This window comes from Hypanus sabinus, chromosome 1 (genome assembly GCF_030144855.1).
Source record: "Hypanus sabinus isolate sHypSab1 chromosome 1, sHypSab1.hap1, whole genome shotgun sequence".
NCBI classification, from domain to species: domain Eukaryota; kingdom Metazoa; phylum Chordata; class Chondrichthyes; order Myliobatiformes; family Dasyatidae; genus Hypanus; species Hypanus sabinus.
In genome coordinates this window covers 136,600,032-136,621,428 of record NC_082706.1, presented here as the reverse complement: position 1 = coordinate 136,621,428, position 21,397 = coordinate 136,600,032, and the positions used below count along the sequence as shown (strand labels likewise).

Here is a 21,397-nt window from a genome sequence, read left to right as displayed (position 1 = left end):
TTAACATTGAAAATACATCTTACTTGTTTGGAGAAATATCTGTGTTGCAACTTAAATAATGAGATTTGTTGGCCAAGTTATTTTAATGCCCACATATAGCATCCTAGTTTGTATGTGGAGATCATTACACAAGTTCATTGAATGCATTTGTCAAATGGGTGTAATGTGAATGTTTCCAAAGATGTCGAAAACAAAACATGAGGGTTGAGGAAAGAGATCAATATTTTGTATGGTTTGTAAGAAAACATTTGAAAGTAAAAGACAAAAATGGATTTGACGAAGTATTTCTACCTGTTTTTTTTTATCACATTTTCTCTCAGCGGTGAACCAAACAGAAGGGTAATATTATAGCTGGAACTATAAAGCAGAAGAAGATTAAAGAGAGAAGGTGGGAGAGAATAGTGGTGTGATTTGATTTTGCAGAGGAATCCCTGAAATCTGGTGCATTTGTGGACCAGAATTTTGAGTAATTCAGTGAGACCATAATGTCGAGGAAGGGATTGAATCTTTTGCCGTAAGATAAATTTGTAGTTAAGAATCATATTTATGATCACTGACTTACACTCAGTGGCCACTTTATTAGATACCTCCTGCACCTAATATAGCAGTCACTGAGAGTATGTTTGTGGTCTTCTGCTGCTGTAGCCCATCCACCTCAAGGTTCAAAGTGATGTGCGTTCATAGATGCTCTTCTGCACACCACTGTTGTAACATGTAGTTATTTGAGTTATTGTTGCACACTTGTCAGCTTGAACCAGTCTGGCCATTCTCCTCTGATTTCTCTCTTTAACAAGCCATTTTCACTCCCAGAACTGCTGCACTCTGGATTTTTGTTTTTGTTTTTTGCATCATTTTCTGTAACCTCTAAAGACTGTTGTGTGTGAAAGTTTCAGGAGATCAGCAGTTGCAGAAATACTCAAATCACAGGTCTGGCACTGACAATCATTACACAGTCAGACTCACTTAGTTCAAATTTCTTCCCTATTCTGATGTTTATTCTGAATAAGAACTGAACTTTTTGACCATGTTTGTATTCTTTTATGCATTGAGTTGCTGCCATATAATTGGTTGATTAGATATTTACATTAATGACCAGGCGTAGAGGTTTACATAATAAAGTGGCCACTGTGTGTATATGACATGAAGTTTGTTGTTTTCTGGCCACAGTACAGTCCAAAGATATAAAAATTACAATAGATTATGAAATAAATAGTGCAAAAAATAAGTAATGGGATAGTGTTCATAGGTTTGTTGTCCATTCAGAAATCTGGTAGCAGAGAGGAAGAAGCTGTTCCCATTGAGTTTGGATCTTCAAGCTCCTGCACCTCATCTCCCATGCTACTGAGAAGAGGGCATATCCTGGATGAGGGGATCCCAACCTTTTTATGCTACGGATCCCTACCATTAACGGAGGGGTCCTTGGACCCCAGGTTGGGAACCCCTATATTAGATGGTCATGGTCCTTGGTGATGGATGCCACCTTCTTGAGGTTCCTTGAAGCCATGGGATTTCTCAGATGGAGAATCAAGTGAAAAATTCAATAGTTTCTTGATAATCTGAATTAAACTTTTCTCATTTCATTTTTTAAATAGCTGGCTTGTAACTATGAGAATACACTCATCTGGTCTATTCTTGCCACCCCAAGGAAGCAGCCATTCAACACCTAATCTGTCACACTCTACTAGATGTTAGATAGAAGTACACAAGTACCTGGAGTTAGACTTGAAAGTCAGAGAAGAGAATGCTGCTGCTGAGCTCCTCCCTTCTCCATCAATTCTCCCACCAACCACTTACACTGGGAGTAATTTACAGTCACAAGTTAACTTACCAGCTTGTGCATCTTTGAGAAATGGGATGAAACCTGCATACCCTGGAGAAGTCAAGCCTAGTTTGTTGTTACATGCATAAAGATGGTGATGTACTGTACAATGGAAAACTTGCTTGTAGCAGCCTCACAGGCTCATAGAACATAGGGCCTGTACTGTGCAGCGCAGTATAGGCCCTTCGGCCCGCAATATTGTGCCACCTTTTAATCTACTCCAAGATCAATCTGACCTTTACCTCCTGTATAGCCCTACAGTTTTCTATCATCCATGTTCTTATCTAAGATTCTCTTAAATCTCCATATTGTATCCACTTCTACCATCACCCTTGGCAGTATGTTTCATGCATGTGCCATTCTGTAAAAAAGATCTACCTTTGACATTTCCCTTTTATTTCCTCCAATCATCTTAAAATTATGCCCTATTAGTCATTCTATCCTGAGGAAAAAGGAGCTGGCTCTAATCTTCTTGTATACCTTGATCATTCCAAGATTGGGGTTGAATCTGGGGCTCTAGCACTGTGAGAATACTCCTGAATTGCAAGAATCTGGTTCAGTAAATGCATGTGTATGAATGAATGATTATGTGGAAGGAAAGGGATGAACAGGTAAATTTGAAAGGAATTTTAGAAATCAAGCGAAAGGAATGCTCAAATAGAAATTGTGTATTCACTATATCGGGCTTGAAAATGAATCTTTAGGCTTTTAAGTAATCTAAATTATATTTCTCATTTATAGATGCACGAAAGTTGCCAAATGTTTTTGAAGTTGTGTTTTACAATGAGACCGATGAGCATCCAGCGATGATGATGTGGAGATATCCAGAACCCCGAGCCCTGACTCTTGTTCGAATTAATCCAGTGCCTTTCAACACTACAGAAGACCCGGACATCAGCACAGCAGATCTTGGGGATGTCCTTCAGGTCTGTTGGATATATATTTAATTTAGTTCTGCTTTTCATTGACAAACATGTTTCTTCTGCAGACTTCTACATAGAGACTTCACAATATGGTCAATCCAAATTTTAAAATGTCCAATATTGCAAGTGGTGCTGCAGAACCCTAAGGCACAATTTTGCTTGGAGTCCACCAGTTTATGTGGCATTTGCACTTTAAATATCTATATATCATTTAATGTATTTTATATTTTCCTGCAGGTAAAAAAAATAAATGTAAGGATTTACTTAAATTTAGTTTAGAATTTGTTCTAACCAGACCCATGGAGAGCATTGCTTTCATTTGTAATGGGACTAATGGAAAAATATCTGGCATGGGGCTGCTGTAAAACCAAATACTATATTTTTTCACATTTCCTTAGAAATTTAGTGCAAATTTCCCAGGGCTCTAAAATTACCAATTCCCAATACCAAAGAGAAAATAAATGTTAAGTTCACTTTAGTGTTTATACATGCCTGGCTTTCCGGACAGGAAGACAATTTTGATGCAGTGCAGTATTCCACAATACTTGTGGGGCAACACAGGTGAAAAAGCCGCAGCTGTGTCTTCTTTACAAAAGTCAATGCTGCAACTCTGGGCATTTCTTTTTCCTGCGAGCACTACTTATTTGTTTCCCAAGAGTGGATTGCATTTATATTTTTGAAATCCATTCCTGCACCTTGGCCATGTGGTTTCTTATCCAGACTGAACAATTTTTGGAGGAAATGAAATGGTATTCACATCTAGTGGAATAATTCAGTCAGGATTTTGTACGGTGATAGTGTAGGGCCTTTGAAACGCACTGTAAAAACCTTGGTAAATTGTTCTTATGAATTTAGTAATTTTTGTTTCCAAATCTGAACATTGCATGACATTGTGGCGTGAGAGTTAAAAGGAAACAGAAATATTAGCAGGGCTTATGTGGGAAATTGGACCTATTTGGATGGCTCTCTCAAAGAATTGGCAAAGGCAGGATGGAACAAGTGACTGTCATGCATGATTGTGAACCTACTGGAGCTGCCTCTCATTCTTCTTTTTATTTTACTAAGTTATGTACTTTATTTCTGACTTATATGGCACATAGTGACTTATAGATTTGTTTGAACTTGTTTCTAGCAGTAGTGACATAGTTTGCTGGCTGGCGCATTAGAGGTGGATGGAGGTAGATGTTTTTGAGAGATCAAGGAATTGCAGGCAATGGGGAACTGATACAGTGGAAGAGTTAAGGTCTTCCACATGGTGAATGACAGACTTGGAGACCGGGTGGACTATATTTCTCCTATTTTCATGCTTTCTATCCTCTTTGTAAGAATGATGTGAGAAGATATTTGAAATTGTGATGAACCGAATGCTAAAGAATTCTAAGGTAGCACCTAATATTGGATCCACCAATAGAAGAGATATTGCAGCCATGAAATAAGGGTATTGCAAGCAACAACATGCTGTTAAAATGGAGAATGAATGCCAGGGAGAAATGCATTTCATTTGGAACAAACTTTAAATATTAACTTTAGGAGAGAGAAAACGGAGGAGAAAATGGATTGGCACATTATATAGATTATTCCCTTACATTGGTTAGAATATCAACAAAATGTTGCAAAATATAGCGCTCCTGTGCAGTTAAACGATCCAAATGATCATTGTCAAACAATACGGAGCATTGCACCACATGAGATATCAGGACAGATGTGTAGAAACATGGTCAAGGAGATATTTTTTAACAACAATCTTAAGAGAAAATGGCCAGGAAGGCCACAGAGGGAACTCTAGAGCATAGGGCAAGAGCAGCTGAATGTGTGCTGCCTCTGGAGGAGTAATTAAAATTGGGACTGATTACGAAGTTAGAGTTGGAAGTGTGCAGTGATTATGTCAGAATGGAAAATTTTGCTCTCTGGAGAGAGATATATAGTCAAAAGCTCACATTGGGAAACACTTCTTGGGAGCACTTAGCACTGAGTAACATGTTCCATCAAACCTGTATGGTTTTGGTGCAGTATTTCACTTGTTTTCTAAATGTATTTTGCTTGTGCAGCATAATTTTGCACAATAACTTTGAGAGTGGCTTTCATATACACTACTGTCCAAAAGTCTTAGGTACATATACTGTATATAGCTAGGGTGCCTAAGACTTTTGCACAGTACTGTATTTGTCAACATGGAGCTGAGAGTGAGATTGTATATCTGGCGGGTGCAAGGATGTTGAGAATGGTGAAGATGGAGCACCACTGGAAGGGTGTGGAATAGGTGGCAGAGAAGGAATGCCAGGGGTAGGGATGGCATGCAAGCAGATACACCCAACCTTGAGACACTAGGCAAGTTAGTTTTGATATCAAACAATTGGTTAATTGATTATTACAGAATGTCTCTCCTTCCCCTCCCCCTTGTTCCAACCATGATTTCCTGCTCCCTGCAACTTTCCCACTCTCAGTCCACAACACAGACCCATAGCAGAATTAGGTTTATTATCACTCACTTATGTGATGAAGTTTGTTTTTTTTGTGTAACAGCAGTACAATACAGTACATAAAATTACTACAGTACTGTGCAAAAGTCTTAGGCACTCTACCTATGTATATGTGCTTAAGACGTTTGCACAGTACTATAACTCTGTGTTTTGAAAAACAATCAAAACTATCAAAATATAGCACTTGGCATAGGGATGGTCTCTATTTTGTTGCATGTAACCCATGCATCACATAAATTCAGACTCTTAGTTCAGAATTGGCTGTCGAGTCTAGAGAAATAATGGTCCCATGGGCTGACTCATTTTTTTTTGTGTTGTCAGATCAAACACTGCTGTGCTGAATCAAACATTAATATTGCAGTCATAAATCTCTTTCAGTTTCAGGACCACTTTATTGATGTAATGTTAAGTACACAAAATTAAAATATACATTCAAATCAGTTATAAAGAAATAGCAATAAAGAAAGTACCTATAAAGAGAGTCTAAACTTGAGTCATTTTAGCTTTTGGTGAATATATAACTGGTTGCTGCTGGATCAAATGCTATGCTATACCATTGCAAAATCACTGGTGAATTGCAATATCTGGCAAGCTGTCTAACAAATGGGTTACCCAGCAGGTGTATTGAAGGGTAGCTTATCAGAAGGTGTATAATTGAAGGGCACAGAAGGAATGGCTGATTGGAATGGTATTGGATAGGCAGTTCATAAAGAGGACCAATAAAAGTGTGAGAAGAGAGAAAATATAAAGGATGAAGTGCTTGACAGTAAGGTTATTCGAAAGGTACACAGTATAAATAACAGAAAACCGAACAGGTTGCCATTTGGATATTGACACTCCTCAGATGATTTAAACACCGTTGGTCAGCATTAGAACGAGCCCTATATTTCTACTTAATCTTTCATCATTTTACCTTTCTTTTTATCTTTCTACTGAATTGATTAATCTATTAATTTATTTTTTATTTATTCAGAAGAAGTACAGTAGGCGTTGCTAATAACGCCAATATTTGTTGTCTATTTTTATTGCCCCTTGGACTGAGTGGTCTTTTCAAAGGGAAATCAAGATGAAACCACACTGGTGGGTCTGAAGTCATGTGCAATCAAGACTGGTAAAGTAATCTCGGTTTTGTTCCCTGAAGAGTATTAATGAACCAAAACATTTTAACACAAGAATGTTCCCAACATTTTCAAAAAGTTTTTTGTGCACCACCATTCCCAAGGAGAAATTGAATTGCGCATAATTAGACATTTGGCAAGATCCGTAAAATGAAGTTAGGTTTAAGATTTACATTTGGTGAGCGGGCTACTGTTCAAGTGTGGAGTTGAGGCTTTAGCTCATTGAGGCCGAGACTGCAGGAGGATTTTTTTCCCATTATTTACTCTTTCTTTCTTACTGCACCTTTACAGCAGTGAGATTGCCAGTTGGGATAGTGGAATGCTCCTCTTGTAGGATGTGGGAGGTCAGGGAGACCTCCAATGCCTGATTACTATACCTGAAAGATGTGCATCCAGCTGCAACTTCTAACAGACAATGTTAAGGAGTTTGAGCTAGAACTGGATGAGCTCTGGATCAGTTGGAGGCTGAGTGATTGATAGACAGGGTGGGGGAAGTAGTTATACCCAAGATGTGGAACACAGGTAACTGGTGACCATCAGGAGGGAGAAAGAGAATAGGTAACCATTGCAGAGTACCCATGTGGCTATTCCCCTCATCAGCAGGTATACGGTTTGGATACTCTTGGGTGGGGGGGGGTGACCTAGCTGAAGAAAACCACAGTGGTCATGTCTCTGGCACTGAGTCTGGCTCTGTGGCTCAGAAGAGAAGAGGGAGAAGAGGTGCGATGTAGTAATAGGAGATTCATTGCTTAGGGGGAATGGAAAAGAGGTTCTGTGGACAAGAATGAGATTCCTGGATGGTATGTTGCCTTATGGTGCCAGGGTCATGGACATCCTGGATCAAATCCACAGCATTCTTAAGTGGGAGGGTGAGCAGCCAGAGGTCATGGTCCATGTCAGTACCAATGACATGGGTAGGAGTAATGATGAGGTCCTATAAAGTGAATTTAGGGGGTTTAGGTGGTAAGTTAAAGGACAGGACCTCCAGGGTTGTGATCTCAGGATTACTACCTGTGCCACATGCTGGTGAGGCCAGAACCAGGAAGATCATTCAGTTTAACACATGGCTAAGGAGATGGTGCAGGAGGACTTCAGATTTTTGGATCATCGTGCTCTCTTCCAGGAAAGATCGGATGTGTGCAAAAGGGACATTTTTCACCTGAACGGGACGGGTACTAATATCCTAGCAGAAGGTGTACTTGTTTTGCACAGGGAGGCTTTAAGCTAGAGTTGCAGGGAGATGGTAAACAGAGTGCCAGAGTAGTTATTGGAGTGTTTGTATAAAAAAATTGTTGTTAAGCCTGTGTACAGGGTCAGGAATCAAAAGGTTGAGCATGATAGGGTTAATATTCTGAGCTGTGTATATTTCAATTCAACGAGTATTGTAGGAAAGGTGGATGACTTTGGGGCATGGATCAATACGTGGAATTATGACTCAGTAGCCATTAGTGAAACTTGGTTGCAGGAGGGTCAGGACTGGCAGCTCAACGTTCCGGGGTTCTGTTGTTTTATATGTGAGCAGGAGGGATTAAGGGGCGAAGACTGGCATTACTAGTCTGGAAAAATGTCATGTCAATGCTCAGTCAGGACTTGCTAGAGAGCTCATCTAGTGAAATTTATGGGCAGAACTGAAGAATAAGAAAGGTATGACCACTTTAATGGGATTACACTACAGACTACCCATCAGACCATGGGATTTATAGGAGCAAATTTGTAAAGAGATCATAGACTGTTGCAAGAAACATAAGGTTGTCATAGTAAGTTATTTTTACTTGCCACATACTGACTAGGGCTCCCATACTGTAAAAGGGTTGAATGGAAAAGAGTTTACCAAATGCATTCAGGAAAATTTCCTTAATCAGTACATAGCAGTCCCAACCATAGAATGTGTGATACTAGATCAGGGGTGGGCAAACTTTTTGACTTGTGGGCCACAAAGGGTTCTAAAATTTGACAGGGGGGCCAGACCAGCAGCAGATGGACGGAGTGTTTTGGTAATACACCTCATAAGAGAAAATAAAATATCATGGGATATGTAGAAAACATGTGCTTTAATTTCAATTGAAAATGAACAAATGCATTACAACAAAATAACTGTCTTTGAAGTCCCATGGTATTTAGCTATTTATTGAAATGACTTTTAAAACACTGAAAATTAAATGAATAAAATACAGCTTTTTTTGATAGTAACAGTTATTATTTTAAAGCACTGAAAATTCTGTTATCCTTCAAGATATTATCATCATCACTCTCCTCCTGACTGTCTTTATTTCAAAAACGGTAGGAGATGCAGGTCTACTTGTCCTGCTCCTTCTTATTCAATTGTCCCCTGTGCCAAAACCCAACAACGACCAGCACAAAGGCAGAACAGTGACAGCACGCCAGTATGCGGAGCGTGTTATTTGATCTGGAGCGCATTTTTTATTTTGAGAACGTACGTGCACCTGCGCACTACTCATGTCCATCACTTAACAGAAATGACATGTAACATGTAAGGCTTATTGAAAAAATATTTTCAAATGCATTTTTTACATAACACAACGAAGAAACTTATTTTTAATTTCAGTGGGAACAGTGTTGTTGGTCTCCCTTTTTAGGCAGCGCATCAAAGTCTGGATTTAGTTTTGTTGTGGCGATTCTCAGGATGGATCTGAGGTGTTGGTCAGTTAACTTGGACCTGTGGCTGGCTTTGTTGATGTTCATGACGCTGAATGCCTGTTCACACAAATAGGTTGAGCCGAACGAGGAGTAAAGCGCAAATGTGGAGTAATACGCTGCACCTCAACAAAGGTCAATGTGTAGTGGTGTGCTACATGCAGCGCTAAAAGTACGACACAGAGTCGGTAACTGCAGTCGAAGAAAAAACTTCATTCGAAATCCCCAGCCTCACTTTTAAGCCTCCCTGAACCTGCCCCCCTGTGCAGAGGCTCCAAAGCTCTGTGCTCGCAAATTCCCGCAGGCTATCTCCCTTAGCCGGAACGCTGGCTAATTGTGAGCCAGTTCGGATGTGCCAGGAAATGGCCACAAATGTATATAGAGTGCGTCATCTATTGGGAAAACGCCAGAATTGCGGGGAAAAAACATTAACAAGGTTTATTAATATAATTTCATCAAGTTCTGCGGGCCGGATTAAAAAGCTTAACGGGCCGCATATGGCCCGCGGGCCGTAGTTTGCCCATGCCTGTACTAGATATTCTATTAGAGAATGAGGCAAGCCATGTGGCAGAAGTTGGTGAAGGGGAACACTTTGCAACTTATGATCATACTGCTATTAGTTTCAAGGCAATTATGGAAAAGGATTGGTCTGGTCCTGGAGTTTATATTCTAAATTAGAGAAAGGCCAATTTTGATGGTATCAGAAAGGATCTGGTAAGTGTGGATTCGGACAGGTTTTTTTCTGGCAAAAGCATACTTGGATAATAGGTTCAGGGAACCCTGGTTTTTGAGAGATATTGAGGTCCTGGTTAAGAAAAAGAGGGAGGTGCATAGTAGTTATAAACATGTAGGACCAAATGAGATTCTTGAGTATAAGAAATACAAGAGAACACTTAAGAAGGAAAGTATAAGAGCTAAAAGAAGACATGAGGTTGCTCTAGCGGAAAAAGTAAGGAGAATCCCAAGAGCTCCGGACCAGCTGGAAGAATGGGCTAAAAAATGGCAGATGGAGTTTAATGCAGACAAGTATGAGATGTTTCACTTTGGAAGGACCATCCAGGGTATGTCTAATGAAGTGAGCAGTAAGGCACTGATGAGTGTGGTAGAACAGAAGGATCTGGGAATATAAATTCACAATTTCTTAAAAGTGGCATCATAAATAGAATCAGAATCCAAATCAGGTTTAATATCACTGGTATACAGAACCAATAAAAAGTATTCACCCCTCCCCCCAGAAGTGTTCATGTTTTATTCTTTAACAACATTGAATCACAGTGGATTTAATTTGGCTTTTTTTGACACTGCTCAACAGAAAAGAGTCTTTCATGTCAAAATGAAATGGGTAACTCTAGGTCATTTCTAAGGTAAGGACGTGTTTGGCACAGCTTTGTGGGTCGAAGGGCTTCTATTGTGCTGTAGGTTTTCTATATTTCCATGTAAAATGAAAACATCTCCACAAAGTGATCTAAATTAATTACAAATATAAAACACAAAATAATTGATTGCATAAGTATTCACCGCTTTTAATATGACACGCCAAATCGTCATTGGTGCAGCTAATTAGTTTTAGAAGTCACATAATTAGTTAAATGGAGATCGTTTTTGGACACCAGTGTGCAGTCAAGGTGTTTCAATTGATTATAGTAAAAATACACCTGTATCTGGAAGATCCAACTGTTGGTGAGTCAGTATCCTGACAAAAACAAAAAGCACTCCAAGCAACTCCATGAAAAGGTTATTGAAAAGCGTAAGTCAGGAGTTGGATACAAGAAAATTTCCACGTCACTATATATCATTTGGAGTACATTTAAATCAATCATCAAGAAATGGAAGGAATATGGCACAGCTGTGAATCTACTTAGAGCAGGCTGTCCTCAAAAACTGAGCGACTGTGCAAGAAGGGGACTAATGAGGGAGGCCACCAAGAGACCTATGACAACTCCGGAGGAGGAACAAGCTTCAGTGGCTGAGATGGGAGAGACTGCATACAACAACTGTTGCCCAGCTGCTTCACCAGTCGCCGCTTTATAGGACAGTGACAAAGAGAAAGCCACTGTTGAAAAAAACTCACATAAAATCTCAGCTAGAGTTTGCCAGAAGGCATGTGGGACACTCTGAAGTCAGCTGGAAGAAGTTTCTATGGTCTAATGAAACCAAAATTGAGCTTTTGGCCATCAGACTAAATGTTATGTTTGGCATGAGTCCAAAACTGTACATCATTAAAAACACACCATCCCTACCGTGAATCTTGGTGGTGGCTGCATCATGCTGTGGGGATGCTTCACTGCAGCAGGACCTGGAAAGCTAATGAAGATAGAAGATAAAATGAATGCAGCAGAATACGGGGAAATGCTGGAGGAAAACCTGATGCAGTCTCCAGGAGAACGATGACTTGGGAGAAGATCTGGTTTTCAGCAAGACAATGACCCCAAAGCTACACAGGAATTGCTTAAAAACAGCAAAGTTAATGCCCTAGAATTGCCAACTCAGAGTCCAGACTTCAATCCAATTGAGAATTTGAGGCTGGAGTTCAAAAGGGCTGTTCACACAAAATCCCCACACAATCTGACAGAGCTTGAGCAGTTTTGTAAAGAAGAATGGGGAAAAAATGCATGGTCCAGATGTGCAAAACTGATAGGGACCTATCCACACAAACTCAAGGCTGTAATTGCTGCCAAAGGTGCATCTATAAAATACTGACTTGAAGAGGGTGAGTAATTATGCAATCAATTATTTTGTGTTTAATAATAATTGAAAGAAATTTAGACCAATTTGTAGAAATTTTTTTCACTTTGACATGTAAGAGTCTTTTCTGTTCATTAGTGTCAAAAAAGCCACATTAAATCCACTGTGATTCAATGATGTAAAACAATAAAACATGAAAATTTCCAAAGGGGGTGAGTACTTTCTTTAAGCACTGTACATCATGAATTTTATTGTCTTTGCAGCAGCAGTACAATGCAGTACATAGTAATAGGGAAAAAAACTGTGCATTACAGTAAGTATATATGTGCAAAAAATAAAAAAGTTGTGAGGTTGTGTTCATGGGCTCAATGTCCACTCAGCAATCTCATGGTAAAAAAGAAGAAGCTGTTATTAAATCGTTCAGTGTGTGCCTTCAGGTTCCTGTACCTCCTTGCTGATAGTAACAATGAGATTAAGGCATGTCCTATGAGTTAGGGTCGTAAAGAAAGCTTTTGGCACATTGGCCTTCCTAAATCAATGTATTAAGTACAGGACTTGGAATGCTATGTTGAAATTGTACTGAATTTCAGTGAGGTCTTATTTGGAGTATTTTGTCCAGTTTTGGTCATCTCTAACACAAGAAAGGTGTACTTTACAAGATTGAAAGTGCAGAGAAAATTTACAAGGATGCTGCCAGGGCTTGAGGACCTGAGTTACAGGGAGAGGTTGATTATGTTAGGACTTTATTCTTTAGAGTGTAGAAGATTAAGAGATTTGATAGAGTTATGCAAAATTATAAGGGGTATAGATAGAATAAATGCAAGCAGGCTTTTTCAGCTGTTGGTGAGACTATAACTAGAGGTCATACAGTAGGTTAAGGGTGAAAGATTAATGTTTAAGGGGAATGTGAAGGGGTAGCTTCTTCACTCAGAGGGTGGCGAGAGTGCGGAATGTGTCGCCAATGCAAATGGTGGTCAACTTCAACATTTAAGAGAAATTTGGATAGGTAGGTAAATTGGATGGGTATGGAGGGCTATGGTCCTGGTGTAGTTTGATGGGACTAGCTAAATTAATTGTTGGCACAAACAGATTAGAGGGGCCAAAAGGGCCTGTTTCTATGCTGTAGTGTTCTACGATCTTAGTTTCATGAAACTTATTGGGCAGAAACAGGCCATTCAACACAGTTAGTCTATTACAATGTTTTTGTTCCACATGAGCTTTTTTCAACTCAACATTAACCAAATCCATCAAAATCTTTTGTCTGTTATGATGTTGGTAAATTAAATTGGTCTATCATTATCACGGATACTGAAGTACTGTGAAAAATTTTGTTTTGCATGCCATCAATACAATTATTTCATCACATCAGTACATTGAGTTGGTACAAGGGAAAAGAATAACAGAATGCAGAGTGGCGCTGCAGTTACAGAGAAAATGCAGTACAGGCTGACAATAAACTGTGAGGCTATAGTAAGGTAGACTGAGAACGAGTCCATCACCATACCAAGGGACCATTTGGTAGACTTACAACAATGGGGTTGAAGCAGTCCCTAAGCCTGCTGGGATTTTAGTCTTCTGTATCTTCTACCAAATGGGAGAGGGGAGAAGCAAAGATGTCTAGGATGGGTGTGGTCTTTGGTAATGTTGACTGCTTTACTGAGGCAACGAGATTGTTTAGCATCTGTTTGAATGCACAGATAACCCAAGTGATTGTGTTTATAAATCAGCTTTTATCAGTTAACTTCTTATGCATATTTTGTTTGATTTCTGTTTGTTAGAAGAAAATAAACTAACACTAAATATTATATTTCAATGAATGACACCCAAAGAAGGTCTGAATCTTAGCAATATAAACTTATCACATGATGCCTGCCTGGGTTAAGTACATGCATTTGGATTTGGGAAGGTCAAACAAAGTTGTGGAATAAACATTAAATGTGAGATACTGAGAAATAAAGTGACTTATGAGCTCAGGAGTGCAGGAAGGAGCATGACATCATTATGGACCGTAACCATCTGGGACGGCCCCTCAACATTACTACCATTAGGGAGGAGGTGCTAGCATGAAAACCAGCACTCAATGATTTATGAACAGCTCCTTCCTCTCTGTCATCACATTTATGAATGGTTTCTGAACACTACCTCGTTATTTATATTTGTTTATACTATTAATTATTTCATAATTTAAAATAATTTTATGTCTTTGCGTTATACTGCTGCCACAAAACAACGAAGTTCACATAATCTAAAAGAGTGATAAAAATGTGATTCTGATTCAGATTCAGAATCTGGTACAAATATTAAATACTAAGAAGGCATACAGGATAATTGCCTTCAGTTGATCATATTTGAACTATATAAAACACTAGTGAGGCTACATTTAAAATATTTCGTATTGGCGTGGACTCAATGGGCTATTGCAACAATTCTGTGATTCTCATTCAGGATGCCACTGTATAGGATGGATGTGATAGCACTGGTAAAGGTGTAAAGTAGATTTATGAAGCACTGGAGTCACTTCCTTTGGAAAATGTGTTAATGTATGTAAGAATTTGCATCAAGTTAGTTCATCTTTTACCCGGTGAGCAGAGATATCAGGTATGGCTTCTCCTTCTGGACTATATACAGTACTTTATTCAAATATTTGACTTCTATTGTTCTATATGATTTAAGTCCACAAGTATACCCAAGAGTCCATTCTACCCTTTCAAATACACTTTGGTGCAATACCTGAGTGGTTTACTTTGTGGTGATAATTTCTTTCTTGTTATTTATTTGAAACAGGTACCATGCAGCCTAGAGTACTGGGATGAACTTCAACAAATATTTGTGGATTATCGTGAATTTAGCTTGTCAGAAAGCAAAGCGTGTGAGCTACAGCTGCCTAACGTCACATTGGCTAGTGATCAGAAGGAGCTTGTAGCTTCTGACCTGTGGAGAATAGTTCTTAATAACAATCAAGAAATTGCTGAAGAACAGAGGTAAGAATAGAGTCTATTGCAATTCTATTGAAAGTGAGTGTTGGCTGAATGGAGGACTCTGTTATTGGATTCCTGGAGACTCCAATGAAGAACAAATAGTTTGATTTTGAGTAATTCATAATTGATGTGAAAGACCTATCTCTTTGATCTTGTGCTTCCTTTTTTGTTGAAAACAATTAGCTTCAAACTGATCAAGGTGTCACACTCTGGACCTTGAGTTAAAGTCCAAGCACAGGTTGTTATCAATTATCCTGAACTTAGCTGCTGATTCTCCAAACGCAGAGCCATAGAAAAAGTCATACAGGCCTTCCAGCAACACTGGTCTGTGCTGATCAAGATGCCTAATCAGGCTACTCCTGTTTGCTCGTACAGCAGCTAATCCTTTCTTATCCATGGACCATTCCAGCTGTTGTTTAAAACTTGCTTTTGTGCCTGTCTCTACCACTTTCTTCAGCAGTTCATTCCATATATGTACTATCAGCTAAAGACTGGAGGCCCAGAGGCGGCATATCCTTGGGTTGGAGGCCTGTCTGTGTGTGGGTGGGTGGGTGGGTGGGTGGGAGATTATTTTAAAAGTTAAAAATAACCTGTAAGTAATCAGTTAACTAATTGTTTCTGTAAAAGATAAAAGGACAGTTTTATTTTTTATGGGTTGGATGAGCTCATTTTGATAAAACAATAAATTATCTGTCACTTTTATTGCGAGTTGTTGAATAAACTCTGTCCAATTTATAAGATAGGACACTTCTTGCAAGTTCCCTTCCCCATCACCTACCACCATGATGAAAACTTTCATTGTTGCTGGGGCTAATTCCTGTGTAACAGCACATAAGGAATACCTTCTGCTGATAGACTGCAGTAGCTCAAGAAAATTGCTTGCCATCACTAAGAGCAACAAGGATTAGGCAATAGACACCAGCTTTATCAAGTGTTACTCACACCCCATGAATGATTTCTTTAAGTTAGTAATACAACCAGAATGTGAAGATGTATTACATGACTGCTGTTGATGCAATTGACCCCAAGTTTGTGGGAGCAGGCATCTTGCTTTGCTGTTTCATTAGACTTTCTTTAGCCTGCCATATTAAAAGTAATTTATGCAGCAATTGCTGGCTGATGATAATATAACAGAAGTAAGGGAGAAATTGGGAACTTGGAGAACAGCAGGTTTAGCGTTTCCCCGCCTAATGAGGAAAATTGAAAACAAACAACAAAGGAGAAGGGCATAAGGAATTGGTGTAAGAGCAGTTGTAGAAAAAAAAATTGGAAAATAAACTTGTAAATGGAATTATCTGATCGATGAGTGAATGAGGACAGAGATAATATAACATAGATAAAAGAATGATAAGAGCATAAGGCATAGAAGAAGAATTTGGCCCATCGAGTATGCTCCACCATTTCATCATCACTGATCCACTTTTCCTCTCAGTCCCAATCTCCTGCCATCTCCCCTCCCGTATTCCTTCATGCCCTGATCAATCAGGAATCTGTCAACCTCCTCCAGAGCTGCCTTTGGCAATAAATCCACAGATTAATTATTCTCTTGCTAAAGAAGTTCCTCCTCATCTCTGTTCTAAAAGTACACTCCTCTATTCTGAGGCTGTGTCCTCTAGTCTTAGACACTCCCACCATAGGAAACGTCCTCTCCACATCCACTCTATCATGGCCTTTCACAATTCAATAGGTTTCAATGAGAACACCCCTCATTCTACTGAATTTCAGTGAATATAGGCCCAGGGCCATCAAACTGTCTTCATATGACAAGCTGCTTAATCCTGGAATCATTTTCATGAATCTCTTTTGAACCATCTCCAGTTTCAGTATTTCAGTTCTAAGATAACAGGCCTAAAACTACTCATAATACTCCAAGTGAGGCCTCACCAGTGCTTTATAAAATCTCAACATTACATCCTTGCTTTTATATTCTAGTCCTCTCAAAATGAATGCTAGTATTGCATTTGCCTTTCTCACCACGGACTCAATCTGCAAATTAACTTGTAGGGAATCCTGCACAAGGACTCCCAACCCCTTTGCACCTCAGATTTTTTGTATTTTCTCTCCATTTAGAAAATAGCAACCCTTTCATTTCTTCTATCAAAGTGCATAACCATACACTTCCTGACACTCTACTCCAATTGCCATTTCATCAATTCCATCATCCAAACCATTGACGTATAATGTAAAAAGAATCAATCCCAACACAAACCCCAGTGGAACACCACTAGTCACTGGCAGCCAGCCAGAAAAGGGTTCCTTGATTCCCACTCTTTGCCTCCTGCAAATCAGCCATTGCTTTAAGAATGCTAGAATCTTTCCTGTAATACCATGGGCTCGTAGTGTGTGTGGTACTGTACCTTGTCAAAGCCTTCTGAAAATCCAAGTATATAACATCAACTGATTCTCCTTTGTCTATCCACAGTGAAGACTAACACAAAATACTTATTCAGTTCGTCTGCTATTTCGTAGTCCCCTGTTACTATCTCTGCAGCATCATTTTCAAGCGGTCCAATATCCACTCTAACCTCTCTTTTACATTTTATATATCTGAAGAAACTTTTGCTATTCTCTTTAATATTATTGACCAGCTTACTTTCATATTCCATCTTTACTTCCTAATAACTTTTTTAGTTGCTTTCTTTTGGGTTTTAAAAGTTTCCAAATCCTCTAACTTCCCATTTATTTTTGCTGCTTTATATGCTCTCTCTTTGGCTTTTATGTTAGCTTTGACTTTTCTTGTTAGCCATGGTTGTGTTATCTTGCCTTTAGAATACTTCTTCCTAATTGGGATGTATATGTCCTCTGTCTTCTGAATTGCTTCCAAAAGTTCCAGGCATTGGTGCTCTGCTGTCATCTCTGCCTTTTTTGTCTGTCATAGCTGATCCCCTATGATCTCTGTCATAGCTGATCCCCTAGTGGATTTTTAACCAACAGAGCAACGCCACCCCCTTTGCCTTCCTGTCTGTCCTTTTAATATAACATGTATCTTTGGACATTGAGCTCCCAGCTACAATGTTCTTTCAGCCGTGATTCAGCCATACTTGCCAAGCTGTGACTATACCACAAGTTCATCAACTTTATTCCATATACTGCGCACATTCAAATATAACACCTTTAGTCCTGTGTTCACCCTTTTCAATTTTGTCCCACTTTTACATTACAACTCACCCTGTTGACTGCAATTTTGCCTATCACCAGATTCTCTTTGTTTGGAGTCTCACTGCGCATTGCCTGTTTGTAAATTAACTACCACATCTTCAACACTATCACTCTGGTTCCCATCCCCCTGCCAAATTAGTTTATACTCACCCGAACAACTGTAGCCAACCTGCCCACAAGGATATTGGGCCCCCTTGAGTTTAGGTGTAATCCAACCCTTTTGTAAAGGTCAAACCTTCTCCAGCCCAATGATCCATAAATCCAAACACCTGCCCCCTGCACCAGTTCCTCAGCTATGCAGTCACCTGCAAAATCATCCTATTCTTACCCTCACTGGCACATGTCACAGACAGTAATCCAGAGATTACTACCCTAAATGTCCTGTTCCTCAGCTTTCTGCCTAGCTCCCTAAAATCTCTATTCAGGACCTCCTCACCTTGTCTAACTGTGTCATTGATGCCACTATGTACCAAGACTTCTGGCTATTCACCCTTCCCCTTGAGAATGCCATGGACACGATCTGAGACATTCCTGATCCTGGAACCAGGAGGGCAACACACCTTCCAGGTGTCTCTATCATGCCCACAGAAACTTGTCTCTGTTGGTATGACTAAAGAATCTCCTATCCTCTTCACTTCTCTGCTCCTCTGAGCAACAGCACCAGACTCCGTGTCAGAGACCTGGTCACTGGTGGCTCTTCTCCCACCCCCCAGTAGGGCGTCCCCCTCAGTAGTATCAAGGGGAATGGTCACAAGCGTACTCTGCACTGGCTGTGTGTTTCTCCTCCTTCTCCTGACGGTCACCTAGTTACCTGTGTCCTGCAACCTAGGGGTGACTACCTCCCTGTAGCTCCTGTCTATCACTGCACCATTCTCCTGTATGAGCTAAAGATCATCAAGCGGCAGTATCAGTTCCTTAATACATTCTCTCAGGATCTGTAGCTCGGTGCACCTGGTGTAGATATGTTTATCTGGGTGACTGGAGGTCTCCCAGACTTCCCACATCCCAAATGCAGTACAAAATACTGCCTCAGGAGCCATTCTCACTATACTATGCACTTTATAGATGAGGAATGAGCAAATAAGAACACAAAAGGAGTAACTTACAAGACAATTTACCTCACCTAAGCCTCATCAGCCACAACCATTCTAAAGATTGGCACACTCAGGAGAATGACCACTCCACTTGCACCTGTAATATTTTAATTGTCCCTCTCTAATGGATCCCTCTTGCTGATTGGTTGCTCCTCAATTCAGAGAAAGTGGTGCGAAACTTTGCTTTTAAAATCTCAATCGCTGCCCTGATTAAAAAGTGCTCTTTTCAAGCACTCCAGGTGTGGATTGTCCAACTCAAGAGAAAATGGCTCAAAATTCTGCTTTTTAAATCTTGAATGCAGACCTGACTGAAAGGTAGCTCTTTTTGCACAATGGTGCTTGCTGATTGGTCACTCCTCAAATCAGAAAAACTGCCATGAAACTCTGGTTTTGAAATCTTGATCACAGCCCTGATTAAATACTGGCTGTTTTCATGCACCCCTGATGTGGATTGTCCAATAATTGATGCAAAGTTTCGACCTGAAACACAATTCCTTTCTCCCTACAGCTTTAACTACTGAATTCCTCTAGCTGATTGTCTGTAGTGCAAGATTCCAGCATCTGCAACATCCTGTCTCTCCATAGACAGAAGAATGTAGCAGTTGCAAAATACAGAAAATAAGACATGCCCAACACACCAGACAAACAAAATAAAGAGGAATACAAGCAGTAAAGCTGATGGTCAACTTTTATTTTCTGAGAAATCAAGTTACTTAAAGTTGTACGATTTGGTACTGAGTCCAGAAGGCTGCAATATATCCACAAAGATGAGTGGTTGTTCTTCAACCTTGCATTGGGCTGTCATTGTAATGTTGGCAGAAACCACAGTTTGATAGGTCACGGTGGAGTGGGATAGAGAATTAAAGTGGCAAAGAATGGGAAGAATCAAAGAATTTCCCATTTGGGATTAATAAAGTATTTATTATTATTCTTATTATTATTATTTCTGCAATATTAATAGCAGAGTAGTGAAAATCATCTAATAACTATAACAATTTGCAGTTGATATATTTTCATGTCTAAAATTTGTTGGATAATTTACACATTGTTAACAGCAAATTGCATTAAAATTATCATTTTCATATCAAAATCTGACCCATTAAAACAGTTTTTGGAGTGACACTGAACAAATTTCTATTTCATGAAATAACAGGTACATTATAGAACTTCGAAAAAAGGGTCATATCTGTTTCAAATTAAGGAAGATGACTTGGCAAAGACACCGCCAGTTTAAGAGATCTGGAATGTGTTTTGAATGCAAAAGAATGTAGTGACTTGGGTGTATTAAATTTCTCTTTATGTTCTGATGTTGCTAAGTGGCCCTTCGCTGGGTTACTGATAAAATAGAAACATTTTACCAGCTGTCTGAAGTAAGTGAAACGGTGGAGGTTCAGTGTAAGCATCTGCAGTTTTTTTAAATTCGGTAATGGTAATTGTCCTTCTAGCATTTTTTCCTTAATTTGATGCCGTTTTAAATGACTTTATGAATTGAAGCTGGTGTCTGTTAAACTCATTTCCTCATTTTCTTCCATCTTTTCTGACTGTGTTTAAGTATTGAAATTATCTGAGTTAGAAACAGATCCTGAAAAGTTGTAATATTAAGAGTTGTCGGGATGGGAGATTTTAATTTCCCAAATATAGATTGGCATCTCCCTAGAGCAAGGGGTTTAGATGGGGTGAAGTTTGTTAGGTGTGTTCAGGGGGGTTTCTTGACACAGTATGACACAGTATGTAGATAAGCCTACAAGAGGCTGTACTTGATTTGGTATTGGGAAATGAACCTGGTCAGGTGTCAGATCTCTCAGTGGGAGAGCATTTTGGAGATAGTGATCATAATTCTATCTCCATTACCATAGCATTGGAGAGAGATAGGAACAGACAAGTTAGAAAAGTGCTTAATTGGAGTAAGGGGAATTATGAGGCTATCAGGCAGGAAATTGGAAGCTTAAATTGGAAACAGATGTTCTCAAGGAAGAGTACGGAAGAAATGTGGCAAATGTTCAGGGAATATTTGTGTGAAGTTCTGCATATGTATGTTCCAATGAGAAAGGGAAGTTATGGTAGGGTACAGGAACCGTGGTGTACAAAGGTTGTAATAAATCTAGTCAAGATAAAAGGAAAAGCTTACAAGAGGTTCAGAGAGCTAGGTAATGTTGTAGATCTAAAAGAGTATAAGGCTAACAGCAAGGAACTTAAGAAGTAAAATCAGGAGAGCCAGAAGGTGCCATGAGAACGCCTTGGCGGGCAGGATTCAGAAAAACCCTAAGGCATTCTACAAGTGTGTGAAGACCAGGAGAATAAGAAGTGAGAGAATAGGACCTATCAAATGTGACAGTGGGAAAGTGTGTATGGAACAGGAGGAAATAGCAGAGGTACTTATTGAATACTTTACTTCAATATTCACTATGGAAAAGGCTCTTGCTGATTGTAGTGATGACATGCAGCAGACTGAAAAGCTTGAGCATGTAGATATTAAGAAAGAGGAT

General features: G+C 39.4%; 1 protein-coding gene across 2 annotated transcripts in view; it reads left to right on the top strand.

The window, feature by feature from the left end:
• Positions 1 to 21,397, top strand: part of LOC132398003 (intermembrane lipid transfer protein VPS13B-like) — a 1,044,617-nt gene that overhangs the window by 901,122 nt on the left and 122,098 nt on the right. For both annotated transcript variants that reach the window (XM_059976892.1, XM_059976883.1), the window contains exons 39-40: positions 2,561 to 2,745; positions 14,465 to 14,661. In XM_059976892.1, the coding sequence (XP_059832875.1) occupies positions 2,561 to 2,745; positions 14,465 to 14,661 (382 nt within the window). The remainder of the gene's footprint in view (positions 1 to 2,560; positions 2,746 to 14,464; positions 14,662 to 21,397) is intronic.